The sequence below is a fragment of the Mirounga angustirostris genome, unplaced genomic scaffold, assembly GCF_029215605.1.
Source record: "Mirounga angustirostris isolate CCGP_5_RB_7025 unplaced genomic scaffold, mMirAng1.0.hap1 SCAF_3, whole genome shotgun sequence".
In the NCBI taxonomy this organism is placed as follows: Eukaryota; Metazoa; Chordata; class Mammalia; order Carnivora; family Phocidae; genus Mirounga; species Mirounga angustirostris.
Window position 1 is genome coordinate 51,251,330 of NW_026991711.1, and position 21,022 is coordinate 51,272,351.

At 39.6% G+C, this 21,022-nt stretch overlaps 2 protein-coding genes and 1 non-coding gene across 7 annotated transcripts in view; 1 reads left to right on the top strand and 2 right to left on the bottom strand.

Annotated features, from left to right (window-relative positions):
* The window catches only part of ELF1 (E74 like ETS transcription factor 1), a 113,559-nt gene extending 111,388 nt beyond the window's left edge, over positions 1-2,171 (bottom strand). For both annotated transcript variants that reach the window (XM_045869539.3, XM_054506349.2), the window contains exon 1: positions 1,646-2,171. The gene's annotated coding sequence lies outside the window, so the exon portion shown is untranslated. The remainder of the gene's footprint in view (positions 1-1,645) is intronic.
* TRNAE-UUC (transfer RNA glutamic acid (anticodon UUC)) lies at positions 1,544-1,615 on the bottom strand. Its single transcript has one exon. It is a non-coding gene; the product is annotated as a tRNA-Glu (tRNA).
* Positions 2,172-2,294: 123 nt separating the features above from the next.
* The window catches only part of WBP4 (WW domain binding protein 4), a 63,569-nt gene continuing 44,841 nt past the window's right edge, over positions 2,295-21,022 (top strand). For 2 of the 4 annotated variants that reach the window (XR_010409987.1, XR_010409986.1), the window contains exons 1-8: positions 2,297-2,452; positions 3,452-3,524; positions 5,645-5,707; positions 5,797-5,920; positions 9,229-9,396; positions 13,587-13,633; positions 14,099-14,174; positions 16,663-16,856. Coding sequence is in view for 2 of the 4 variants with exons in the window: in XM_064586033.1 (XP_064442103.1) it covers positions 2,451-2,452; positions 3,452-3,524; positions 5,645-5,707; positions 5,797-5,920; positions 9,229-9,396; positions 13,587-13,633; positions 14,099-14,174; positions 16,663-16,856 (747 nt within the window). In the remaining 2 variants the exon portion in view is untranslated. Of the gene's footprint in view, positions 2,453-3,451; positions 3,525-5,644; positions 5,708-5,796; positions 5,921-9,228; positions 9,397-13,586; positions 13,634-14,098; positions 14,175-16,662; positions 16,857-21,022 lie in introns of all 4 variants that reach the window. The other 2 variants (XM_064586033.1, XM_045869544.3) reach the window with 2 other exon arrangements.

Genomic DNA, 21,022 nt, shown 5'->3' on the forward strand with positions numbered 1-21,022 from the left:
CTTACGGCTGTAAACCCAGAGTAGAGAGAAGGTGGAAGATTCACACAAGGTGAATCGTAAGCTAATCAGAGGAGCGAAAATACAATTCCATTCAGTATTGTACCCACAACCTACTAACACGAACCTGATCAGGAACTTTCAAAAGCGTGTGATGGTGCTTGTCGTAAATATTCAAACATCTGAGTTAACGAAAAGATAAAATATTTTTAATTATGAAAAGTTTACTTACAACGTAAAAATGATTAATCCTTAATCATGCAGATTACGTTAACAGATTATTCCAAAACTCACTGTGCAATTAAAATATAAAAGTTTGGGAATGCGCACATTAACCACCAATCTTCTGCTCTTATTAATGGCACTGACCAGAAACCTATCCACAAGAGCCACTTTTTCAGTCTCCATTTGTTCCCAGAGGCCCAATGGACTGAACATTATAGCTCACCCCATCTTCTAATTTCAGCTTGCGTTTAAGATAACGCTTTTGTTTCATTTACAGCTCACATGCTGCTGACACAGCTGCCCCTTCTTTGTAATAAACACAGGGCTTCTATATTTAAAAATACAGTGAAACTTTGTTATAACATCCCCTCCCCAGTCTCCAGCCAGTTTTCTCTTCCAAGCCCCACCTCCACCCTAAGATTTTTCTATCCGCGGCGCTCAAAACGTTAGACCCTTCGGACAGTTAAATTTCTTTAAAAACATCTCATCGTAGTGGTATTTTTCTTCTCCGCAGCATGTGCGCGCGCGTCTGTGTGCGCGCTTTAAAGCGGGGCGGGAGGACTGGGGGGGTGGCGGGCGGGGGGAATTCCCTTCCCCGGAGGCCCTCCCAGGCAGCGGCACTCAAGTCCGTGGCTCTGGAGTCCGCGGGACTTCCGTGCGCTGAAACGAGCGCCCCCGGGGTCAGGCTGGGCCGAGCTGGCCGGCGGGCTCGGCCGCTGCGGGACAGCCGGGTGGACACGCGGCCGACCGTACGGTGACGGGCAGCGGCGCGGACGGGAAAGCGCGCCCTCAGGCGCAGAGGCTCGCCAGACCGCCACGCCGCCGCGCGCCCCGCGACAGGCGGCTTTGTGCCGGGGGTCGGGTCCCGTGAACAGCCGGCGGAAAGAGAACGAGGACTCCGAACGGGGTGCGGACTCCCGTCGCCGAGGGCAGGGGGTGAACACGCCCCGCGTCGCTCGGGACGGTCGGAAAACCGCGGCCGCGTAGGGTGTGGGCCCCGGGGGGCGCTGGGAGGAGATAAAGCGAGGCCAGAGTTAATCATCACCTCCCGAGCGCCTGGAAAAGGACGACTCGGGGCGGAAGAGCGGGAGGGCAGCCCCTGGAAAGTGAAACTCCCCGGCGGCTCAGCCCCCCAGCCAGAGGAGGGAGGCGAGGGACCACAGCGTACTCGCTCCTCCAGCCGCCCGGGTCACGAAGTCACCAAAGACTACACTAATGCTCGTTCTTCACAAACATCACGAGAACGAGACAAGAAGAGAGCCAGAATATTGGAAGTAAAATGAGTGAGCTTCCCCATTCGGTTTTTAAAAATGCCACCACATTCCCATACCGGGAGTCGAACCCGGGCCGCCTGGGTGAAAACCAGGAATCCTAACCGCTAGACCATATGGGAAGTGCTGATAGAGACGCCGCCGTGACTCACCTGACAAGCGCACGCGCCCCGACTACCGCCGCTGGGCTTCCCCGCGCCGCTGCTCCCTCCGCCGCCTCTGCGCCACTCGAGTCGCAGCGCCGCCGCCGCCGCTGCCCACGCGCTCCCCGAGCGAAGGAACTAGCTCGGCCCGTGCGCGCGGGGGCGGGGCGGGGTCACTCCGCCGCCTCCGGAAAGTTCTGAGGCAAAGCCCCGCAACTCGCGGCCCCGAAACCAGCTGTTTCACTTTTCTTTTTCTAACTCCGCCAACGGCCCCCAGCCTACAGGTCCGGGTTGCTTCGCTGGTCAAAGTGCGTGCGGACTAGTTGGCAAAGTTGAGGGCGGCGACGTCTCGGGGAACAGCTGTTTGCGTTCGGGGCGGAGGCGGCGCGCGAGCTCCTCGGACACGAGCCAGCGAGCCTAGAAGGGTGGAGGTTCTGGATCCCAGGGGAAGAGAGAGTGAAGGCGGGATGATGCGGGGATTTGACGCGTGACGTGCCTGTCCTTCGGCTCAGGTCCCGTCGCGCTTTCACCCCTTCTCGGTGACCTCAACCCCTTTATACCGACCCCACCTCTCAGGCTCCCGGAGTACCGCCCCGTAGGGGGAGGGGAGGAGGAGGAGATTTCGAACGCGGTTTGAGTCGCCCGGGCACCCGTACTTGCGAACCGTGGAACCCTGGTCACAGGGAAAGAGGGAGGTGTTGGGGTTTGGAGGCTCCGGTGGGCCTCGCGGCCGGCCGGGTCCCAACTCGCCCCGCGTGGGGAATACGAGCTCGAGCCGGACCCGGGGGCGACGCGCGGAGCGGCTGGTCCAGTCATGTGAGTCGGGTCTCAGGCTCTAAACAACGAGGTGTTGTTCCTCTGGGCGGCCCTTTTTCCGCCGGGTCTCGCCCTCCACCACCATCCCCCCCCACCTCCCTTCGGCTGGAGGCGTGACGGAGGTGCTCTTAACTCGCTCGGGACCGGCACCAGACCGGCAGGGCCGGTTCTCTGGGCGCTTAGAAATGCTATCCTGCGGAGCGCCCTGGGGGCCTGAAGCTCGGGCTTCGGGAGGGAGGCTGGCGGCCAGTTGAGGTTGGACTGTTGCCCGCGAAGCGACCGGGTGCTCCCTCGCTTGCACAGCTGGGGATCGCAAGCACCCTATTCGTTTCTGTAGCGCGTGAACCCAGGGGTATTGTGAAACTTTAGGGTTGGACTCCGGCCACCGCCGCCTTCTCCGACTGGTAGAAACGGCCAGTCTTGGTTAGCGTAGTGACTTCCACCGCCCCCCCCCCCCCCCCGCCCCGGCCCCAAGTCTGGCGGGCTAAGAGGTCCCTTGGCTTTTCCAACTCTCTCTTGCCCTGAGGCTCAGGAACAAATTGTATTAACTGATAGTCTCGGAGGAACCAGTCTCCCACCAGAGGAGTCTTGTTCTTTGTTCTTTTGGTGGAAATAACTTGATTTAAAGCAAACTTTGAGCTTCTTCAGGCCTCCATTACAGCAACCTCCCAAAATGCCGGAAAGGCATAGAGAAGATAAATCTTTTCCAAGATGTATCTTATTTCTTCACACCGATGGCAGTGGCAAATGAGAAAAAAAAATTTTTTTCAAAGCAATTTTATTAAAGGGAGTTTTAAATCCGGTGCAGACTTTTTCTTTTCTAGTGGCAACAATTTCAGCTAACTGCTGCAGTGAGTTAAATACTAAAGGTAATGTGTGTAACAAGACAAGATGCAGTAACAGGGGCTTATACTTCAAACTCTAAGAAGATGTAAAAACATGCACAATTTTACCTTTTTTAATTATAAATAAGCTTAGACTTGTTTTTCCCTTTTTCAGGGCAGACTACTGGAAGTCGCAACCAAAGAAATTCTGTGATTACTGCAAGTGTTGGATAGCGGACAATAGGCCTGTATGATATTTCCACTCTTGGAGAGTTTAATAATATTGTATTCCTGTGTTTCTTTTTGATCTAAACTCAGTATTTACGAAGCACCTTCATATACATTGTTCTTGATTTTTCAAAGCATTGAAAGATTTCTGTTGTCTTTTCATTTCTTGAAGGAAAGCCGTGAGCCTTCTTCCTTTTCATCAGCTTAAATTTGATTATATATTAAGCCAAATTATTTCTCTATGGTCTTTCAGTCATATTCAGAAAATGGACGTTGAGTGGGTCATCTCATCCATGTTTATCCACATTATGATGTTTAATACTACCATATAAAAAGAAACATAAAAGGGCAAAGCCCTTAATATGTAAAAAGGAACATTGTAGTTTATTTTGAATCTTTTCTACTCCAGAAATAAACATATTTGCAGAGCTTTGTAGCTATAAATGGTTAAATTTTAAAGAACATCATTACCTCTTTCATGGAATATGAAAATAGAAGCTCTATTAAGCACCTTATTAATGTATCTCTTAACCTAGATTAAGCTTTTAAGACACAAAAGCATCACTGATCTTTTCGCCTTTGTGTGCATGTCATAATAATATATACATAGTACGTAAACATCTGGGTATCTTTTAAATATGTATTCCTATCCTTTTTAGTTGATAGAGTTGCATGCGTAACAGAACAGTGGCCCCATTTTTAACAATGTTACACTTCTTTGATAGACTTTTATTTACTACTGTCTACAGGAGTTTGGGGATATTTTTCTCCAGGGTTTTGTTTTGGTTTTTGGTCTTTTGAATAGTTGCTAAAGCTCTCAACTATCTTGCTTAACTTAGGCCATCCTTACACATAAATGCCACAAATTTTGAAATCTATACAAATCACTGATAGTTTCTCTTCTGTTGAGGTACCCAGTCAGTTCAGTGAATTTTAGGAGTCATGAACAGTAAATAATCTCTTCTATGATAGTCTTTCTTCTCCTTGGATTGTTAATATACATCAATTTAACCTTTAATTAGAAACAAAATTATTTTGTTTTCGAATGGGCCTTGAATATTCTTTGTGTGGCATAATTTAGGAAACCTGATATATGAAAAATAGAAGGTGAACCTTTGTTTTACAATGTCTCACTTTAAAGAGGAATTCATGGTAGTACTTTAGGATAGCTTAGCTAAGATTTGATTGACAAAATTTATTTTGCAAGGTTTACCAGAAATTTCTTATTGCATAAAACCAGACATTTGCAATTTAGGGAGCATTCCTGACTGTTTTAAATAGGTGATAACATTCACTCACTCCTTTGTCCCATCCAGTCACCATCATTTTTTGTAAGTTACCACTTTTTTTCATTTTCTTGTCCATTCGTCATTGTTTCTATATGCACACATAGGTTTTAATTCCAACATATGTAAAACGTAGGATACCATACACACTATCCTTCACCATAGTTTGGTATTTGTTTGTTTGTTTTTTAAATTGAACAGTATGTCCTGGAGCTCTCTCCACATCAGTATGTAGGGAGCTTTGTTCTCAATTCCAGCAGCCAAATTTTGGTAGATAGTGCCAAATTGTCCTCCATTGGAGTTGTACATTTCATACCATTACCACAGTGTATAAAAGTTACTTGTTTATGATTTAGAAGGAATTCCTTACTGTCTACTTTTCTCTCAATTTGGAGGAATAAGTTCTAATATTATTGTTTATTCTCTGTGTTTCCAGAGCAGTACAAATTCTAGAGACTTAATGGTTTTGACATTTTATGTTGAGAGGTGTTTCTTGAAGTTTTTTTTTTTTCCACTCCTCTTTTGGCTTCATGTCTTGTTTGAGTCCTCGTTACAATCATATTCACTAGATTAGTCATCACGGGTACCTTGTATTTTTCTCCATTGATTCGGTCATCATAGTTTATTTTAAGCACCAAAGGAAACCTAGTCAGAGGATATAATAATAAATAACATGGTTCAGTTCCCTCCCATCATTTGATAAAAGGACCAATTTGCATTAAAATTATTTTTCTGTCCGTCATTTTAATTTCAATTTTGTTATGTCCCATTCCCATATTTACTATTACTTTACTATGAACATTATGATGTTGATGTAACCTTCTTTTGCATTTTCTCTTTTATTAATTTTCAAGAGTGTTGAATTTCACGAAAGAGGAAAGAATCATAAGGAAAATGTGGCAAAGAGGATCAGTGAGGTAATTTAGTTTATTTCTTTCTTTGCCAATTTTTCTATGTAAGTATCAGTCCTTTATCTGGCTTTCAATTTTATATGTGTCTCACATAGATTAAACAGAAAAGCCTGGACAAGGCAAAGGAAGAAGAAAAGGCATCAAAGGAGTTTGCCGCAATGGAGGCAGCTGCCCTGAAAGCATACCAAGAGGATTTGAAAAGGCTTGGCTTAGAGTCAGGTAAAAAAGCAGCCAGCATGTTTTAAAACTAACATCAGAGGTCATGCTCAGTGAGCTTTTATTGTTTCCATAAAGAGGTTATACACTCAGGGTATACTCTTAGTGCTTTTCCTGTGCATCATAGCTGTATTTAGACTATGGGACTTTGCTCATGCACTTTTGTTTTACTTTTAAAGCTTCATCTTTTAACACCTCCGTTCATAACCATACTACCTTGGTGGTTAGCTAGTCCTAGTTCTGTCCTAGGTCAGTGTTCATTTCAGGCACAGTTGAGTTTTTTAGGTACTTGGCTAAAAAGAGCTATTCATTAAAAAATAGGCCTTGCATTATAGCCACAGTTTGCTTTATCCATAGGGTCAAAACTATGAATTATGTTTGTTTATGTGGTTGAGTTAGAGTGAATTAGCCTGTTGTGGACAAGTTTACTGATTTTACCACTAGAAGGTAGATAATTTTTTTTTAATTGGATAAATTTGACATAAAACATTGTTTATGCAGGTGTTACTTTGATACATTTATATATTGTAATGGGATTACTACTGAAGCAATATTTATCAGATTACCTATTACAGTATTGTTGTCTATATTCGTTATACTATGCATTCAATCTCTGTGGCTTATGTACTACTCATTGCAAGTTTATAAACTTAAACAGTATCAGCCTTAACCCCCCAACCCCCTGTCCCCTGGAAATAACAGTTCTACTTTCTGGTTTTCTGAGTTTGACTCTTTTAGATTCCACATAAAAGTGATATCATAACAGTATGCTTGTCTTCTCTTTAACTTACCTCACTTATCACAATATGCTCAGGTTCCATCCATGTTGTTGCAAATGGCAAGATATCCTCCTGTCTCATGGCTGAATAGTATCCCATTATATATATGTACTATATCTTTTTTATCCATTCATCTGGTTGATGGGCATTAAGGTTGTTTACATATCTTGGCTGTTATGAGTAATACTGCAGTAGGTATGGGAATGCATATACCTCTTTGAAATCCTGCTTATATTTCCAGTGAGTATATACCCAGAAGTGAAATTGCTGGGTCATACGGTAGACCTATTTTTAATTTTTTGAGGAGCCTCCATAAGTTCTCCATAGTGGTTGGACCAGTTTATTTTGGTACCAATTGTTTTAGAATAAGTTTTTAACATCTGGTAGAACTAGATTCCCCTTATCACTTCTGTTTTATAATTCTGGATATTTGTCAGTTTACATACACCAGCAGTATATAAGCATTTCCTTTTTTCCACATGGTCACCAGCAAGAAGGTAAATAATTTGCAGGTTTGAAGATAACTCAGCTCCAGATAAAAGGCATTTATTTAATTAGAGTGTATCTATCTTGTTGATGAACTTAGGTTTTAACTCGGGAACTTTTCTGTCAGCATTTCTTCCATGACAAATCCATTGTCTTTAAACCAGGCATATAGCAGTCCCAGTTGTTGATCTTGCATAATGGTTGAGATAGTCAACATGGAATGTTATTCTTTACTCTAAAAACTTATTTCCATTAAGTTTTTAAGCAGAATAATAAGTTAATCAGTATTGCCCTCATCAAATAAGGACAGATGTAACCAGACTTTAAAAATATTCTCCTGGACATTGTTAGTTAAAAGGAAGGGGTGGGGGCTGTATTTCCATGAGGATAAAGCTGTAAGCTTAAAGGAGAAAAAGATAGAGGTGTTCCTGCAGAATTAAAGAGGCATCGTTGAAAATTCATCTCATCAATTATATGGATTGAGAGGTTTTGTTATGCTAACCTATGAGCAAATCAGTCTTAGCATTTTGTATTTAAATGTATTCAAAGAGGATTTTTCCTATTATTTTTCATAGCCTTGTTTTTTTAAATAGGATATACATTCCCCTTAAAGTACCATAATGCAGTACAAAGAAAGGATTTTTAAAAACTGCTTCTAAGATTATCCCAGACATCTTAAGAATTTTCTTTTTTAAGTTATATTCCACATTGTAGTCTAGTTGGAGGTGGTTTTATTTTTTCCCTCAACATGTCATATACTTCCTTTCTTTTAAATAATTAAGGATATACATCATGTTTAGTGGCTACAGAGTGGTTAGGAGCACAGACTTTGGAATCCACCAGAATTGCCACTTGCTAGCTATACAACCTCTGATTTTCACAAAAACTAAGTAACATAATGGTATAAACTGCTTATTACAGTGACCACTTGTAATAAGCATTTAATAAAGGGTATAAAATACCATAACAAAATGCCATAAAAGTGCCATAACTTATTTAACTAATCTCTTCCAGACTAACATTTAGGTTGCTTAGTTTTCACTGTTAGAATGAATGCTTCAGTGAACCCCCTTATGCAGGCATGTTTTTTTACATTTATCTCTGTAAATTTAATCTCTAGAGATGAGATTACAGAATCAAAGTGTGAATATGTTTTATATATTGATAGCTAATACAAGCTGTCTTTGTACTTTTTGTCCATCTTCTGTTAGAATATTGGATTTATTTGTAAGGAATCTTTGTTATGAACATTAACCATGAGCCATGTTTGTTGTAAATATTTGTCTTTTTTTTTTTTTTTTTTTAGTTTTTAAAAATTTTTAATCCTATTATGATTAACATAGCATTACATTATTTGTTTTATTTTTTTGTTTTTATTTTTGCTATACGGAATATTTGGATTTGTATGCAGTTAAGTTTAACGTTATTTTACTTTGTGTTTTTTTTCCCACATATATCTTTGATCTGAAGTTTATATTGATGTCCAAACATGGGAGGGGCCATGGAGTGGAGAATAGCTTTACTTTGTTCCAAATAATTAACCAGTTAATCCAACATGATTTGTTAAATGATTTCTTTTTCTAATAAGCACCCGGAGTCTGAACACTGGGTGTTATACGCAAACAATGAATCATGGAACACTACATCAAAAACTAATGATGTAATGTATGGTGATTAACATAACATAATAATTAAAAAAAAAAAAAAGAAGCACCAGGAATCTATATTTGGGTCTGTTTACTCTTTGTTCTGTTTCATTCATATGTTTGCCTACTCCTGGATCAGTTTTACTTCTTTTTTTTGGTACCAATTGTTTTAGAATAAGTTTTAACATTTGATAGAACTAGATTCCCTTTATCACTTCTGTTTTATAATTCTAGATATTTGTGCATATTTAGTTTTCCAAATGAGCTTTCTTATAATTTGTCAAGTTCCCAAAAGAATTTTCTTGTCAAGCTTTTGATTGGAGTAACATTATTAGTGTTTTTATACCAGGGAAAAAAAAAGTGTGTTGGTACTTCACCTTTCTTATATCTTTTTCTCTAGAAATTTCAGAGCCAAGCATATCACCAGTAACAAGCACTGTCCCACCCACCCCTGCATCAAATCAGCAGAAGGAAAAGAAGAAAAAGAAAAAAGACCCCTCAAAGGGCAGATGGGTAGAAGGCATAACCTCTGAGGGTTACCATTACTATTATGATCTTATCACAGGAGGTAGGTCATTTAGGCATAGAACTAGTAAGAATGATAACTGACCATTTATTTTGTTTTAGTTAATATTGGAACATTTAAGCAATGGAAGACTATAACTTTACATCTTTGCCACAATGGTAAAAAAGTCATGTGCCCTTTAAAAAGGTACCTTTCTTATAGTGACTCAACATCATACTTAGTCAAAGCCTTAAGAATGGGTTCCTTATGGGGCACCTGGGTGGCTCAGTCAGTTAAGCATCTGTCTTCGGCTCAGGTCATGATCTCAGGGTCCTGGGATCAAGTCCCATAGAGGCTGGCGTCTTGCTCCCTGGTCAGCGGTGAGTCTGCTTCTCTTTTTCCCTCTGTCTCCTTCACCCCTGCCTCCCCTCTTGTGCTCTCGCTCGCTCGCTCTCAAATAAATAAAAATTTTTTTTTTTAAGAATGGGTTCCTTACAAATAAGTTAAAGCTTTGTATTTTCTCAATAAAATCTTTTAAAAGTATGAACTACATAGAAATTAAGCATTTTACATGGAAATAAGGCATTTTAGATCCACTTTACAAATTGCAGAGGTTCTTAAAATATTCTGTGGGAGAGATTTTCTATCCAAAACCAGGCTGGGAACCAGAACCATTTTCTTTTTTATGTAGCTGTCTTGTAGTAGAGAAGCCCCCCCTCCTATTCATGTTTTGGATATCACTTTCTAATAAAATACACAATGGTGTTATTCAGTGGGAATATCAAAAATATCTTTCTGTTTTCCTTTAAAACTAAATGTTTTAGGGATTTTTTCATATAAATTCTGAGATAAGTAAATACATTTATGTAGCATCTTACTCTCCAGAAATATAAAATTTAAGATCAGAAATAAACACTATACAAGGAGGAGTTTTAAAGTGCCATAATGTAATAGAGATGTAAAATCGTATAGGAACTCCGATTGGTGAGGGATTAATTGTGATTATGTGGATCTGAGAGATTATCGCAGAAATTACTTTTGAACCGATCTATACATTAAGAAGAGAACATCAGGAATGATGTCTTCTTATTCACCATTTATATCCCTAGCACCAAACACAGTGCCTGGCATGGTATAGACACTTTATACGTATTTTGACTGAAAATGATTGTAGTAGGTTATTGTGAGGGTGAAGCAAACATTCCAAACAGGTGGAACAATATGAAGCTTTAAAAAGTTTGAAAGTTTGGGAAACAGTCATCTGGTGGAGGTAAAATATACAGTTCTCTGAAGATGTCCTAGCAGAAGAAAGAGGCTGGAAAAATAGATTGGGGCTGTGTCATGGAGGGCTAGGAGGATGATCGTGCCATTTACTGAGGTATGGAATACAGAAATAGAGTAAGTTAAAGTGGGACAATAATAAATTCAGTTTTTGGTATGTTGAGGTTGAGGTACCTCTAGAACATTCATGTGGTAGTTTTCAGGAGCGGATTAGAGTCTGGAATTAGATAAATTATGTCTAGAAATGTAGATACTATCTTAACTTTCAGGAGTATATGAGATCACAAGGAGAAAGAAGAGAACAAGAAGTACGAAGGGTGGGTAGTACATTTATTGAAGGAAAGGAGAGAAAAGCCAGGAAAAAAAAGAATGATCAGAAAGGTAGGAAATGAGATCAGAGTTAATTATGAAAAAAACCTTGGGCTCTAAGTATTGTAATTATTATGATTTTTAGAATCACAGTTTAGGACTACATAGAAATAGTAATAATCACTCACAGTTTGCACTGAGCCTTAAGAGAAGTGCGTGTTAGTCAGCAGTGAACCACAAATGATTATATGCTAAGGATCATAAGTCTTTCTCAAATTTACATAGAAACAGTTTATTAATGGGGCACCTGGGTGGCTCAGTCAGTTAAGCATCCGACTCTTGATTTCAGCTCAGGTCATGATCTCAGGGTTGTGGAATCGAGCCCCATGCCGGGCTCCTGGCTCAGTGTGGAGTCTGCTTGAGATTCTCTCTCTCTCCTGCTCCCTCTGCATCTCACCCCCCATGCTCTCTCTTTTCCTCCCTTTTTCTTTCTTTTTTTTTTTTAAGATTTTATTTATTTATTTGAGAGACAGCACAAGCTGGGGGGGAGCATCAGGCAGAGGGAGAAGCACACTCCCCGCTGAGCAGGGAGCCCAATGAGGGGCTCAATCCCAAGACCCTGAGACCATGACCTGAGCCAAAGGCAGACGCTTAAGCAACTGAGCCACCCAGGCGCCCCTTCCTCCCTCTTTCTAAAATAAATAAGTAAATAAAATCTTTTTTTAAAAAGATTTTTTTTTAAACTATTAATTCTGTGTTTCTGCCTTCTAATTCCTATTGCTTGCTTCCTTTGTTCACCATCCTACTGTGTATACTCTTGCTCTCAGCAAAACCCTTGAACAACACAGGTGTTAGGGGCACTGACCCCTCCCTTACCCCATGTGGTCGAAAATGTGCTTATAACTTTTTTTTAAAGTATAGTTGATATACAGTGTTATATCAGTTTCAGGTATACAACATAGTGATTTGACAGTTCTGTACATTAACCCATGCTCACCACAAGTGTAGTCACCATCCAACACTATTGCAATTTTATTGACTGTATTCCCTCTCTTGTCCTTTTCTTCATCTCCATGGCTTATTTATTTTATAACCAGAAGTTTAAACCTGTTCATCCCCTTCACCTATTTCACCTGTCCCCCCATCCACCTCCTTTCTGGCAACCAGCAGTTCTCAATATTTAAGAGTCTGGTTATATTTGTTTTGTTTTGTTTTTTAGACTATACATGCAAGTGAAATCATATGGTATTTGTCTTTCTCTGTTTGATCTATATCACTTAGCATAATATCCTCTAGGTTCATCCATGCTGTCAGAAATGGCAAGATTTTATTTTTTATGGCTGAGTAATTGTGTGTGTGTGTGTGTGTGTGTGTGTGAGTGAGAAAGAGGGAGAGAGCTATGTATCTCACATTTTTAGCCACTCATCTATCAGTGAGCACTTGGGTTGCTTCTCTGTGCTGTCTATATATAATGATAGATGTTATTATAATATATAAGTAATGCTGCAATAAACATAGGGGTACATTTATCTTTTCAAGTTAGTGTTTTCATTTTCTTTGAGTATATGCCTGTATACTGGGAATTACTGGATCATTGGTATTTTATAACTTTTGACTCCCCAAAAACTTAGCTAGTAATAGCCTACTGTTGACTGGAAGCCTTACAGATGACATAAACAGTTGACACACACATTTTGTGTGTTATATGTATTACATACTGTATTTTTACAGTAATACCTTTTTCTTAAATTTTTCGGTATTTCTAGACTACATGGTTCATCTGTTTTTTTAAACTCACAATTCTCTCAAAAAATTTCCAATATATATATTTTTAAAAATCTGCTTAAAAGTGGACCTGCACAGTTCAAACCTGTGTTGTTCAAGGGTCAGCTGTTTTTTAATTCTTGCGTCTTTCATCTTGCTTCTCTTAAGTCATTCATTCTATCTCTCACTTTCCCCTCCTTAGGATGTCAAACAGCCATCTCATTCCTTCAGAACTTATCAAGCCTGGGGCACCTGGTTGGCTCATCCGGAAAAGCACATGACTTTTAATCTTGGGGTCATGAGTTTGAGCCCTGTGTTGGGTGTAGAGATTACTAAAAAAAAAAATAGTATAATAAGCTTTTAAAAACTTTTCAAGCCTGGGGGCACCTGGGTGCCTCAGTCAGTTGAGCATCCAACTCTTCGTTTTGGCTCAGGTCGTCATTTCATGGGTTGTGGGATCAAGCCCCACGTCAGGCTCCATGATCTCCAGGAAATCTGCTTAGGGTTCTCTCCCTCTACCCTGCCTCCCATGCGCACAAGGGCACACACTCACTTGCGTGTGCTCGCTCTCAAATAAATAAATCTTTAAAACAAACAAAAAAACTTCAAGTCTGAATTCCATGAAGTCTTTAAGAGAAGTCCTACCTGTGTCTAATAATTCTTGTGGAAGTCCCAGTAACTTCGAATTCTTCATTCTGTTCTTCCTTCTTGGTTAAATATCATTCACGTATGTTCTGTACAATACCACTGGGATATATACTGTTTTTTTTCATTTTTCAAAGGCCTGTAGTGCTTTGTACACATTGAATGTCTTGTAAATTTTTGCCAAATTAAATGTTTTGAGTTGTTTTTCTTTTTAAGCGAAAAAATTTTATTAATGAAGTATATTTTGCTTTAAGCATCCCAGTGGGAGAGACCAGAAGGATTTCAAGGAAACTTAAAAAAGGTAACTGAAGCACATTGATAGTGTCTTTGCTTTAAACTGATTGGTTTCTGGGGTTTTTATAAAAGAGTTCTGTTAAGCAAATTTACTTCCAAATAAGCCCCCCTACACACACTTTGTTCCTTTCTTCCTATAATGCTTTTGTGAGGAGGTTGGGTGGAAGTGGAAAAGTGGTATCTACCTAAAAACTCCATGCAGGGCAAATATTATCAGTTGATTTATAGTTGGTTGCCATTCAGATGTCCCTGTCCATCGGCCGAGAATTGTTCCTATCTTTCAGAGGTGTGACATTCTCTCTCTGAAAGTTAGTTCATGATTAATACAAACCAAGCTTCCATAATCAGTACTGCCCCTCTCACTCCCAGGTGTTCAGAGGAAAGGGAAGGTAGCTGACTCTGCCTTAGTTATTTTAATAGAGTGTAACTTCATCATTATCTTCAGTTTATGCTGTTTTTTTCCTCCCATTAGACAGCAGGGAAGACTGTTTGGGTAGAAGGAGTAAGTGAAGATGGTTATACCTACTATTATAATACAGAAACAGGAGGTAAGTACTACCTTTGATTATCCTAACTATATAAAATTGTACCTCGAACTGCTTATTAGCCTGCTAATGAAGGGAACTTGGGAATTTTAGTATAGTGATCAACATATATTCATAGCATGTGGGTATTTTGTAATTTAAAAACTATACAATGGAAAAGCAGGAAGATTTTCATATATAATATACTGTGCTGCTCATTCTCAATTGATACTCCATTCACAAATTTTAAAAATCATTTTTACTTTATCATTATTGACTTTTGTTATGATTATTGTAGAAATATAATCATTACCTTGAAATGTACCTTAGAAATCACCTAATTCAACTTGCCTTTTCCTTTTCTAAAAAAACAAAACAAGTTATTTTAGCGTGGCTGAGATTGTCAAATTTTCACTTTTACTAATTTAATAATGTTTCAGGTATTTGTAAATATTTATAAAACATGCATAACTATTGTTACCTAATTATTACCTAAGTTTTTCAAGTTGACGTTTTTTCTAATTTAATTTTATAAAAATGGATCAGCAAGTAATTGTAGTTTCTCCTACAATTAAATTTACCAAAGTATGTATGGTGTCAGTATAACTTTGAGACTCTTTATTTAATTATTTATTAAATTTCTACTATCCAAACACATAACATTAAATCTTTTAGGAGGAAAAAGCCCTTTTAGCCTCCAAGTAGATACCTAGTCTGCCCAACGATAGTAATGGTTCTAGCTCAGTAAAATTGAGGTACTGAAAGTTTCTAAAGATAAAATAATATAGTTATATAGGTGGAGAGTTGGATCTGAGCTTAATGCATAGCTTCTTCCCTTACCAGCTATATAAAAGTCACTAAACCTGGGGGCGCCTGGGTGGCTCAGTCGTTAAGCGTCTGCCTTCGGCTCAGGTCATGATCTCAGGGTCCTGGGATCGAGCCCCGCATCGGGCTCCCTGCTCGGAGGGAAGCCTGCTTCTCCCTCTCCCACTCCCCCTGCTTGTGTTCCCTCTCTCGCTGTGTCTCTCTCTGTCAAAATAAATAAATCTTAAAAAAAAAAAAAATCCTTCCAAAAAAAAAGTCACTAAACCTGTAGCTGCTCTTATGTAAAATTGAGGTGATCATGTATATTCTCGGGTCATGAAGGTCAGGTATCTATAAAGTTCCCAGAACAATACCTGATACATAGTAGGTGCTTAAATTATTTCCTGAAAGTTTTTTGTTATTCACGTGAAATATACATAAGGAAATAATGTGTTTTTTTTTTTTTTTTTTTATTGTTGGAAAGCACCCTTTTTTTTTTTTTTTTTTTAAGATTTTATTTTTGGGGCGCCTGGGTGGCTCAGTTGTTAAGCATCTGCCTTCGGCTCAGGTCATGATCGCAGAGTCCTGGGATCAAGCCCCACATCAGGCTCCCTGCTCAGTGGGAAGCCTGCTTCTCCCTCTCTCACTCCCCCTGCTTGTGTTCCCTCTGTCAAATAAATAAATAAAATCTTAAAAAAAAAAAAGATTTTATTTTTAAGTAATCGCTACACCCAGTGTGGGGCTCAAACTTACAACCCTGAGATCAAGAGTCGCATGCTCCATTGACTGAGCCAGCCAGGCGCCCTGGAAAGCACCCTCTTTTAATAAGAGGCTGTACAAATTTGTCCTCAAACAGTTTCAGCTTATGTGTAGACAAGTGTAATTATTGATACAGCCCCTTTCGCTCTTAAAACTGTCTCAGTTGGACAGTAAATCTTAGCATCCCCTTCCCTTTTATTACACTAAAGATAGAGACTAATTGCAAGATAATTAGAAATGCTATCATGGGGCGCCTGGGTGGCTCAGTCCTTAAGCGTCTGCCTTTGGCTCAGGTCATGATCCCAGGGTCCTGGGATCGAGCCCCACATCAGGCTCCCTGCTCGGCAGGAAGCCTGCTTCTCCCTCTCCCACTCCCCCTGCTTGTGTTCCCTCTCTTGCTGTGTCTCAGTCAGTTAAATAAAATCTTTAAAAAAAAAAAAGAAAGAAAGAAATGCTATCATTTTACTAAAAGCCCAATAAACCACTGGATGGCAGTAGAGTTCAGTGGAAATTATTTTTTTCTTAGTATAAAAATGACAAATTACATTCATTCAGGTCTTCACAGTATGGTATCACTCTGTGAGGATTCCAGGAAATCTGATGTGTGCTCATAAGCACATGTTTCCTGATACTGGTGTCAGATAAAGTATGACAGTCCTTAGAAGGCATTGCCCAATTCTTAAGTTTCTTTCTACTGGGGCTGTAGTTTATACATCTGGAATCCAGATTGAAACCCAACTCTCAAAAGATAAAAGAGCAAGGGCTTTGGGAACTCTTACTTATTCTTGATCAAGTGATAGTGTAAAATAGATCCAGTGCTGTTGTTTAATGTATTATGAAGAAGTTAAAAAAATAATACATTTGTAAGTGACAGGGAGTGTTATATTGGGAATTACTTCTGAATAGAGTTGGTAACTAAATAACATGACTATTAAAATGTGTTGAATAGAATCCAGATGGGAAAAACCTGATGATTTCATTCCACACTCTGGCGATCTGCTTTCTAGTAAGGTCAATGAAAAGCCACTTGGTACCCTAGAAGAGCCTAAATCATCAGATTCTCATAGTGATTCTGATGGGGAAGAGGAAGCAGAAAAAGGAAAGGCCTCTACAGAAACACAAAAGCCAAAAATAAAGTTTAAGGTAGGTTCTTGATTTATTCTTTACAGAACTTTACCAATTTATAGAAAGCTCAACAGACTTACTCAGTTATCTGGTGGAAGATAGAAATAAAGCCAAGACGTACATTTTTAGCAAATGGATAAACGGTTGTACCACTTATTAGTATCTACCTGGTGGCAAGACAGTGAGTTCATTTTTAGACCTCTTAAGTTTGAGATCCCTCCATAATATCTAGAGAGTTGTCTGAACACACAAGTCTAAGTATCTAGATCTAGGCTAGAGATCCTATTTTTGAGTATTATCAGCATACTGGTAGTAATTCAAATCTCAGAATGGGTGAGATAACCTAGGAAAATGACTTTGGGCAACATTAAACATTGAAGAGACAGACAGGGAAAGAGGAGCCTATAATGAAAAGAGTGACTAGAAAGGTATGTAGAGAAGCAGAAGAATTTAAGATCCAAGAAGCCAAAGGAATAGAGAGCATCAAGGATTAATTATAGATCTAGAACAAAAAAAAAGTCCATTGAATTTTACAGTTAAAAAGTCCTTGAAGCCCTTCTAGTAGTTTCACCAGGGTTTGGGGTGGCAGAACTCCAATTATATTGTACATCTGAAACTAATATTAGACTGTATGTTAATTAACTGGAATATGAATAAAAACTTTAAAAAATAAATGGGCGCCTGGGTGGCTCAGTCAGTTAAGCATCTGCCTTCGGCTCAGGTCATGATTCTGAGGTCCTGGGATCGAGCCCCGCGTCGGGCTCCCTACTCAGCAGGAATCCTGTTTCTCCCTCTCCCACTCCCCCTGATTGTGTTCCCTCTCTCGCTGTCTCTCTCTGTCAAATAAATAAAAATTTTAAAAACATCTTAAGAAAGAAAAAACCCCAATTATAGAGGAATGAAAAGTGGTTCATGGTGTGTATGTGGTTTGGATATGAAATGAAAACTAGAAATTGGTTGTCAGGATGATGGCTGCACATTGACTCTTAATCATGAGAGATTTGTGGTAGTGATGTTTTCATTAAGAGAGACTCCAAAGGAGGCAGAATGGGAATACCAACAAGGGTAGACGGATAGGTTGGTCTTCAACAAGGAATAAACTCATTTTTGGTAAGAAGGTAAGGTTTTCCTTTTTTATAAGAAGGTAGGACTATGGATAAGTTGGTATCAGGGAGGAAATTGAAACAGTCATGCCCTTTTAGCTTCAGTTTACTCATTTATAAAGACATCAAGATTGCTTGCTGAGAGTGAGAAGCTTTGAGTAGTTTGACAATATTAATGAAACAGTCACTGAGCTAGGGTGGGAGAGGAAATGAACCAAGTAAAAGGATTGACAGGTACTGCTGAATCCCCAGCCATGGTAGAAAAGTAAAATTAGATATTTCTATAGTATTGCTAGTTCTGCTTTGTGAACATTCCAGGAACACTCAGGAGCCCAGGTGGCAAAGCAGAAAAGACACATAGCATTGATCCATGGATGACATTACTGGCCTGAGTAGTGAAGGAAATTCAAGGATGCTGGAGAGAGGGTACTCCCAGGCCACGTCTAGGATCTTGTCGTTGCCTGGACTTTCTCTACTACCCTGTAATTCTTGGTGGAACGCAGGCCAAGGGATGTGTCCAGTTTGCAGAGGCGCAGCAGCAAAGCCCTTACAGTAGCCGTCTCACAGTGTTTATATTTCTGTGTTGTTGTTCTTTTATTTTCTTTTTTGAGATTTTCTTTTTAAGTAATATCTTCTTTTTTTTTTTTTTAAGTAAACCCAACATGGGGGCTTGGACTCAAAACCCTGAGATCAAGAGTCACATGCTCCACGGACTGAGCCAGCCAGGCACCCCCACCTCACAATGTTTATATCCAGCATCCAACCTGGACTGATAAATTTCAAGCAGATAAAATATTACAAAATACAGATAAAGACAGACTACCTATAACCCTGCTACTTCCCAGAGAAATCACTATAACACCTTGGTGTTTTCTTGGTCTTTAACTTTTTTTTTATTCCGACTCACATACATTATTTTAAAATATGGAGTCATACTGGGGGCGTCTGGGTGGCTCAGTCGGTTGGGCGTCTGCCTTCAGCTCAGGTCATGATCCCAGGGTCTTGGAATTAGCCCTGCATCAGGCTTCCTGCTTAGCGGGGAGAGCCTGCTCCTCCCTCTCCCTCTGCTCCAACCCCCCACTTGTGCGCATGCTCTCTCTCTCCTTCAAATAAATAAATAAAATCTTTAAAATAAAATAAAACATGGAGTCATACTATAATAAGGTCTTAATTGCTTTACAGTTTAATCTGTCACAAAGACATCAATAAGTCTTCATCCACCAAAATAACGGATAGATAGCTTTAATGTGGTATGAATACACCATTATTTACTCAGCCGTTTGTAGCTGAATATTTCTTTTTAATAACCGCTGAGGACTAAGGGAAGAAATACCTGGAGACACATTTCTAAGCAGTGTTAAAGTCTCTGCTGACACTGGATATCATAAACCTTGAAGTCTTACCAGTTTGTATGGTTGTGTGATTTTTTTTTTAATTCTAGTACACTTAACATACAGTGTAATATTAGTTTCAGGTGTATAGTGTAGTGACTCAACAATTCCGTACATCACCCGATGCTTATCACAGCAAGTGCACTCCTTAATCCCCATCACCTATTTCACCCATTCCCCTACCCACCTCCCCTCTGGTAACTATCAGTTTGTTCTCTATAGTAAAGAGTCTGTTTCTTGGTTTATCTCTCTCTCTTTTTTTTCCTTTTGCTTATTTGTTTTGTTTCTTAAATTCCACACAGGTGAAATCATATGGTATTTATCTTTCTCTGATTTATTTCACTTAACATTATACTCTAGCTCCATCCATGTCATTGCAGATGGCAAGCTTTCATTCCTTTTTTTACGGCTGAATAATCTGTTGTATATACATATACCATATATTTATTCATCTATCTCAATGAGCACTTGGGCTGCTTCCATAGTTTGGCTATTGTAAATAATGCTGCAATAAACATAGCAGTTTGGCTTCCATAGTCTGCTTAGGGGTTTGACTTCCATAGTTTTGCTTCCAGTGTTTGGCTATTGTAAATAATTCTGCAATAAACATTATTTCTTGTAGTTTTGATTTGCATTTCCCTGATGATCAGTGATACTGAGTATCTTTTCATGTGTTGGTCATCTGTATGTCTTTGCAAAAATGTCTGTTCATGTCTTCTGCCCATTTAATTGGATTCTTTGTTGTTTGGGTGTTAGTTTGTATAAGTTTTTTGTATATTTTAGATACTAACCCTTTATTGGCTATGTCATTTGCAAAATCTCTTCTCCCATTCAGTAGGTGGCCTTTTAGTTTTGTTGATTGTTTCCTTTGCTGTGCAGAAGCTTTTTATTTTGATGTAGTCCCAATAGTTTATTTTTGCTTTTATTTCCCTTCCTTCAGGAGACATATCTAGAAAAATGTTGCTACAGCCAATGTTAGAGACCTTACTTACCTGTGCTTTCTTCTAGGATTTATGGTTTCAGGTCTCACATTTAGGTCTTTAATCCATTTTGAATTTATTTGTGTGTATGGTATAAGAAAGTGGTCCAGTTTCATTCTTTTGCATATAGCTGTCCAGTTTTCCCAATACCATTTGTTGAGGATGGTCTTTTTCCTGTTGTATATTCTTTCCTGTCTTGTCAAAGATTAATTGACCATAAAATTGTGGGTTCATTTCTGGGTTTCTGTTCTGTTCCATGGATCTATATGCCTATTTCAGTGAGCATTTGCAGCCCAAATGCTCACTGATAGATGAGTAGATAAAGATGTGGTGTATGTATATACAGTGGAATATTATTCAGCCATAAAAAAGTACCATACTGTTGTGTTTTTTTAAAGATTTATTTATTTATTTGACAGAGAGAGAGAGACACAGCAAGAGAGGGAACACAAGCAGGGGGAGTGGGAGAGGGAGAAGCAGGCTTCCGGTGGAGCAGGGAGCCCAGTGCGGGGCTCGATCCCAGGACCCTGGGATCATGACCTGAACTGAAGGCAGACGCCTAATGACTGAGCCACCCAGGCGCCCCCCCATACTGTTTTGATTACTTCAGCTTTGTAATATAACTTGAAGTCTGGTTGTGTGATTTTTTTTTTCCCATGTAACATTTGACAGAGCAATGATTGGATAGGTCTGTGTTGGAGGTGTTTAGG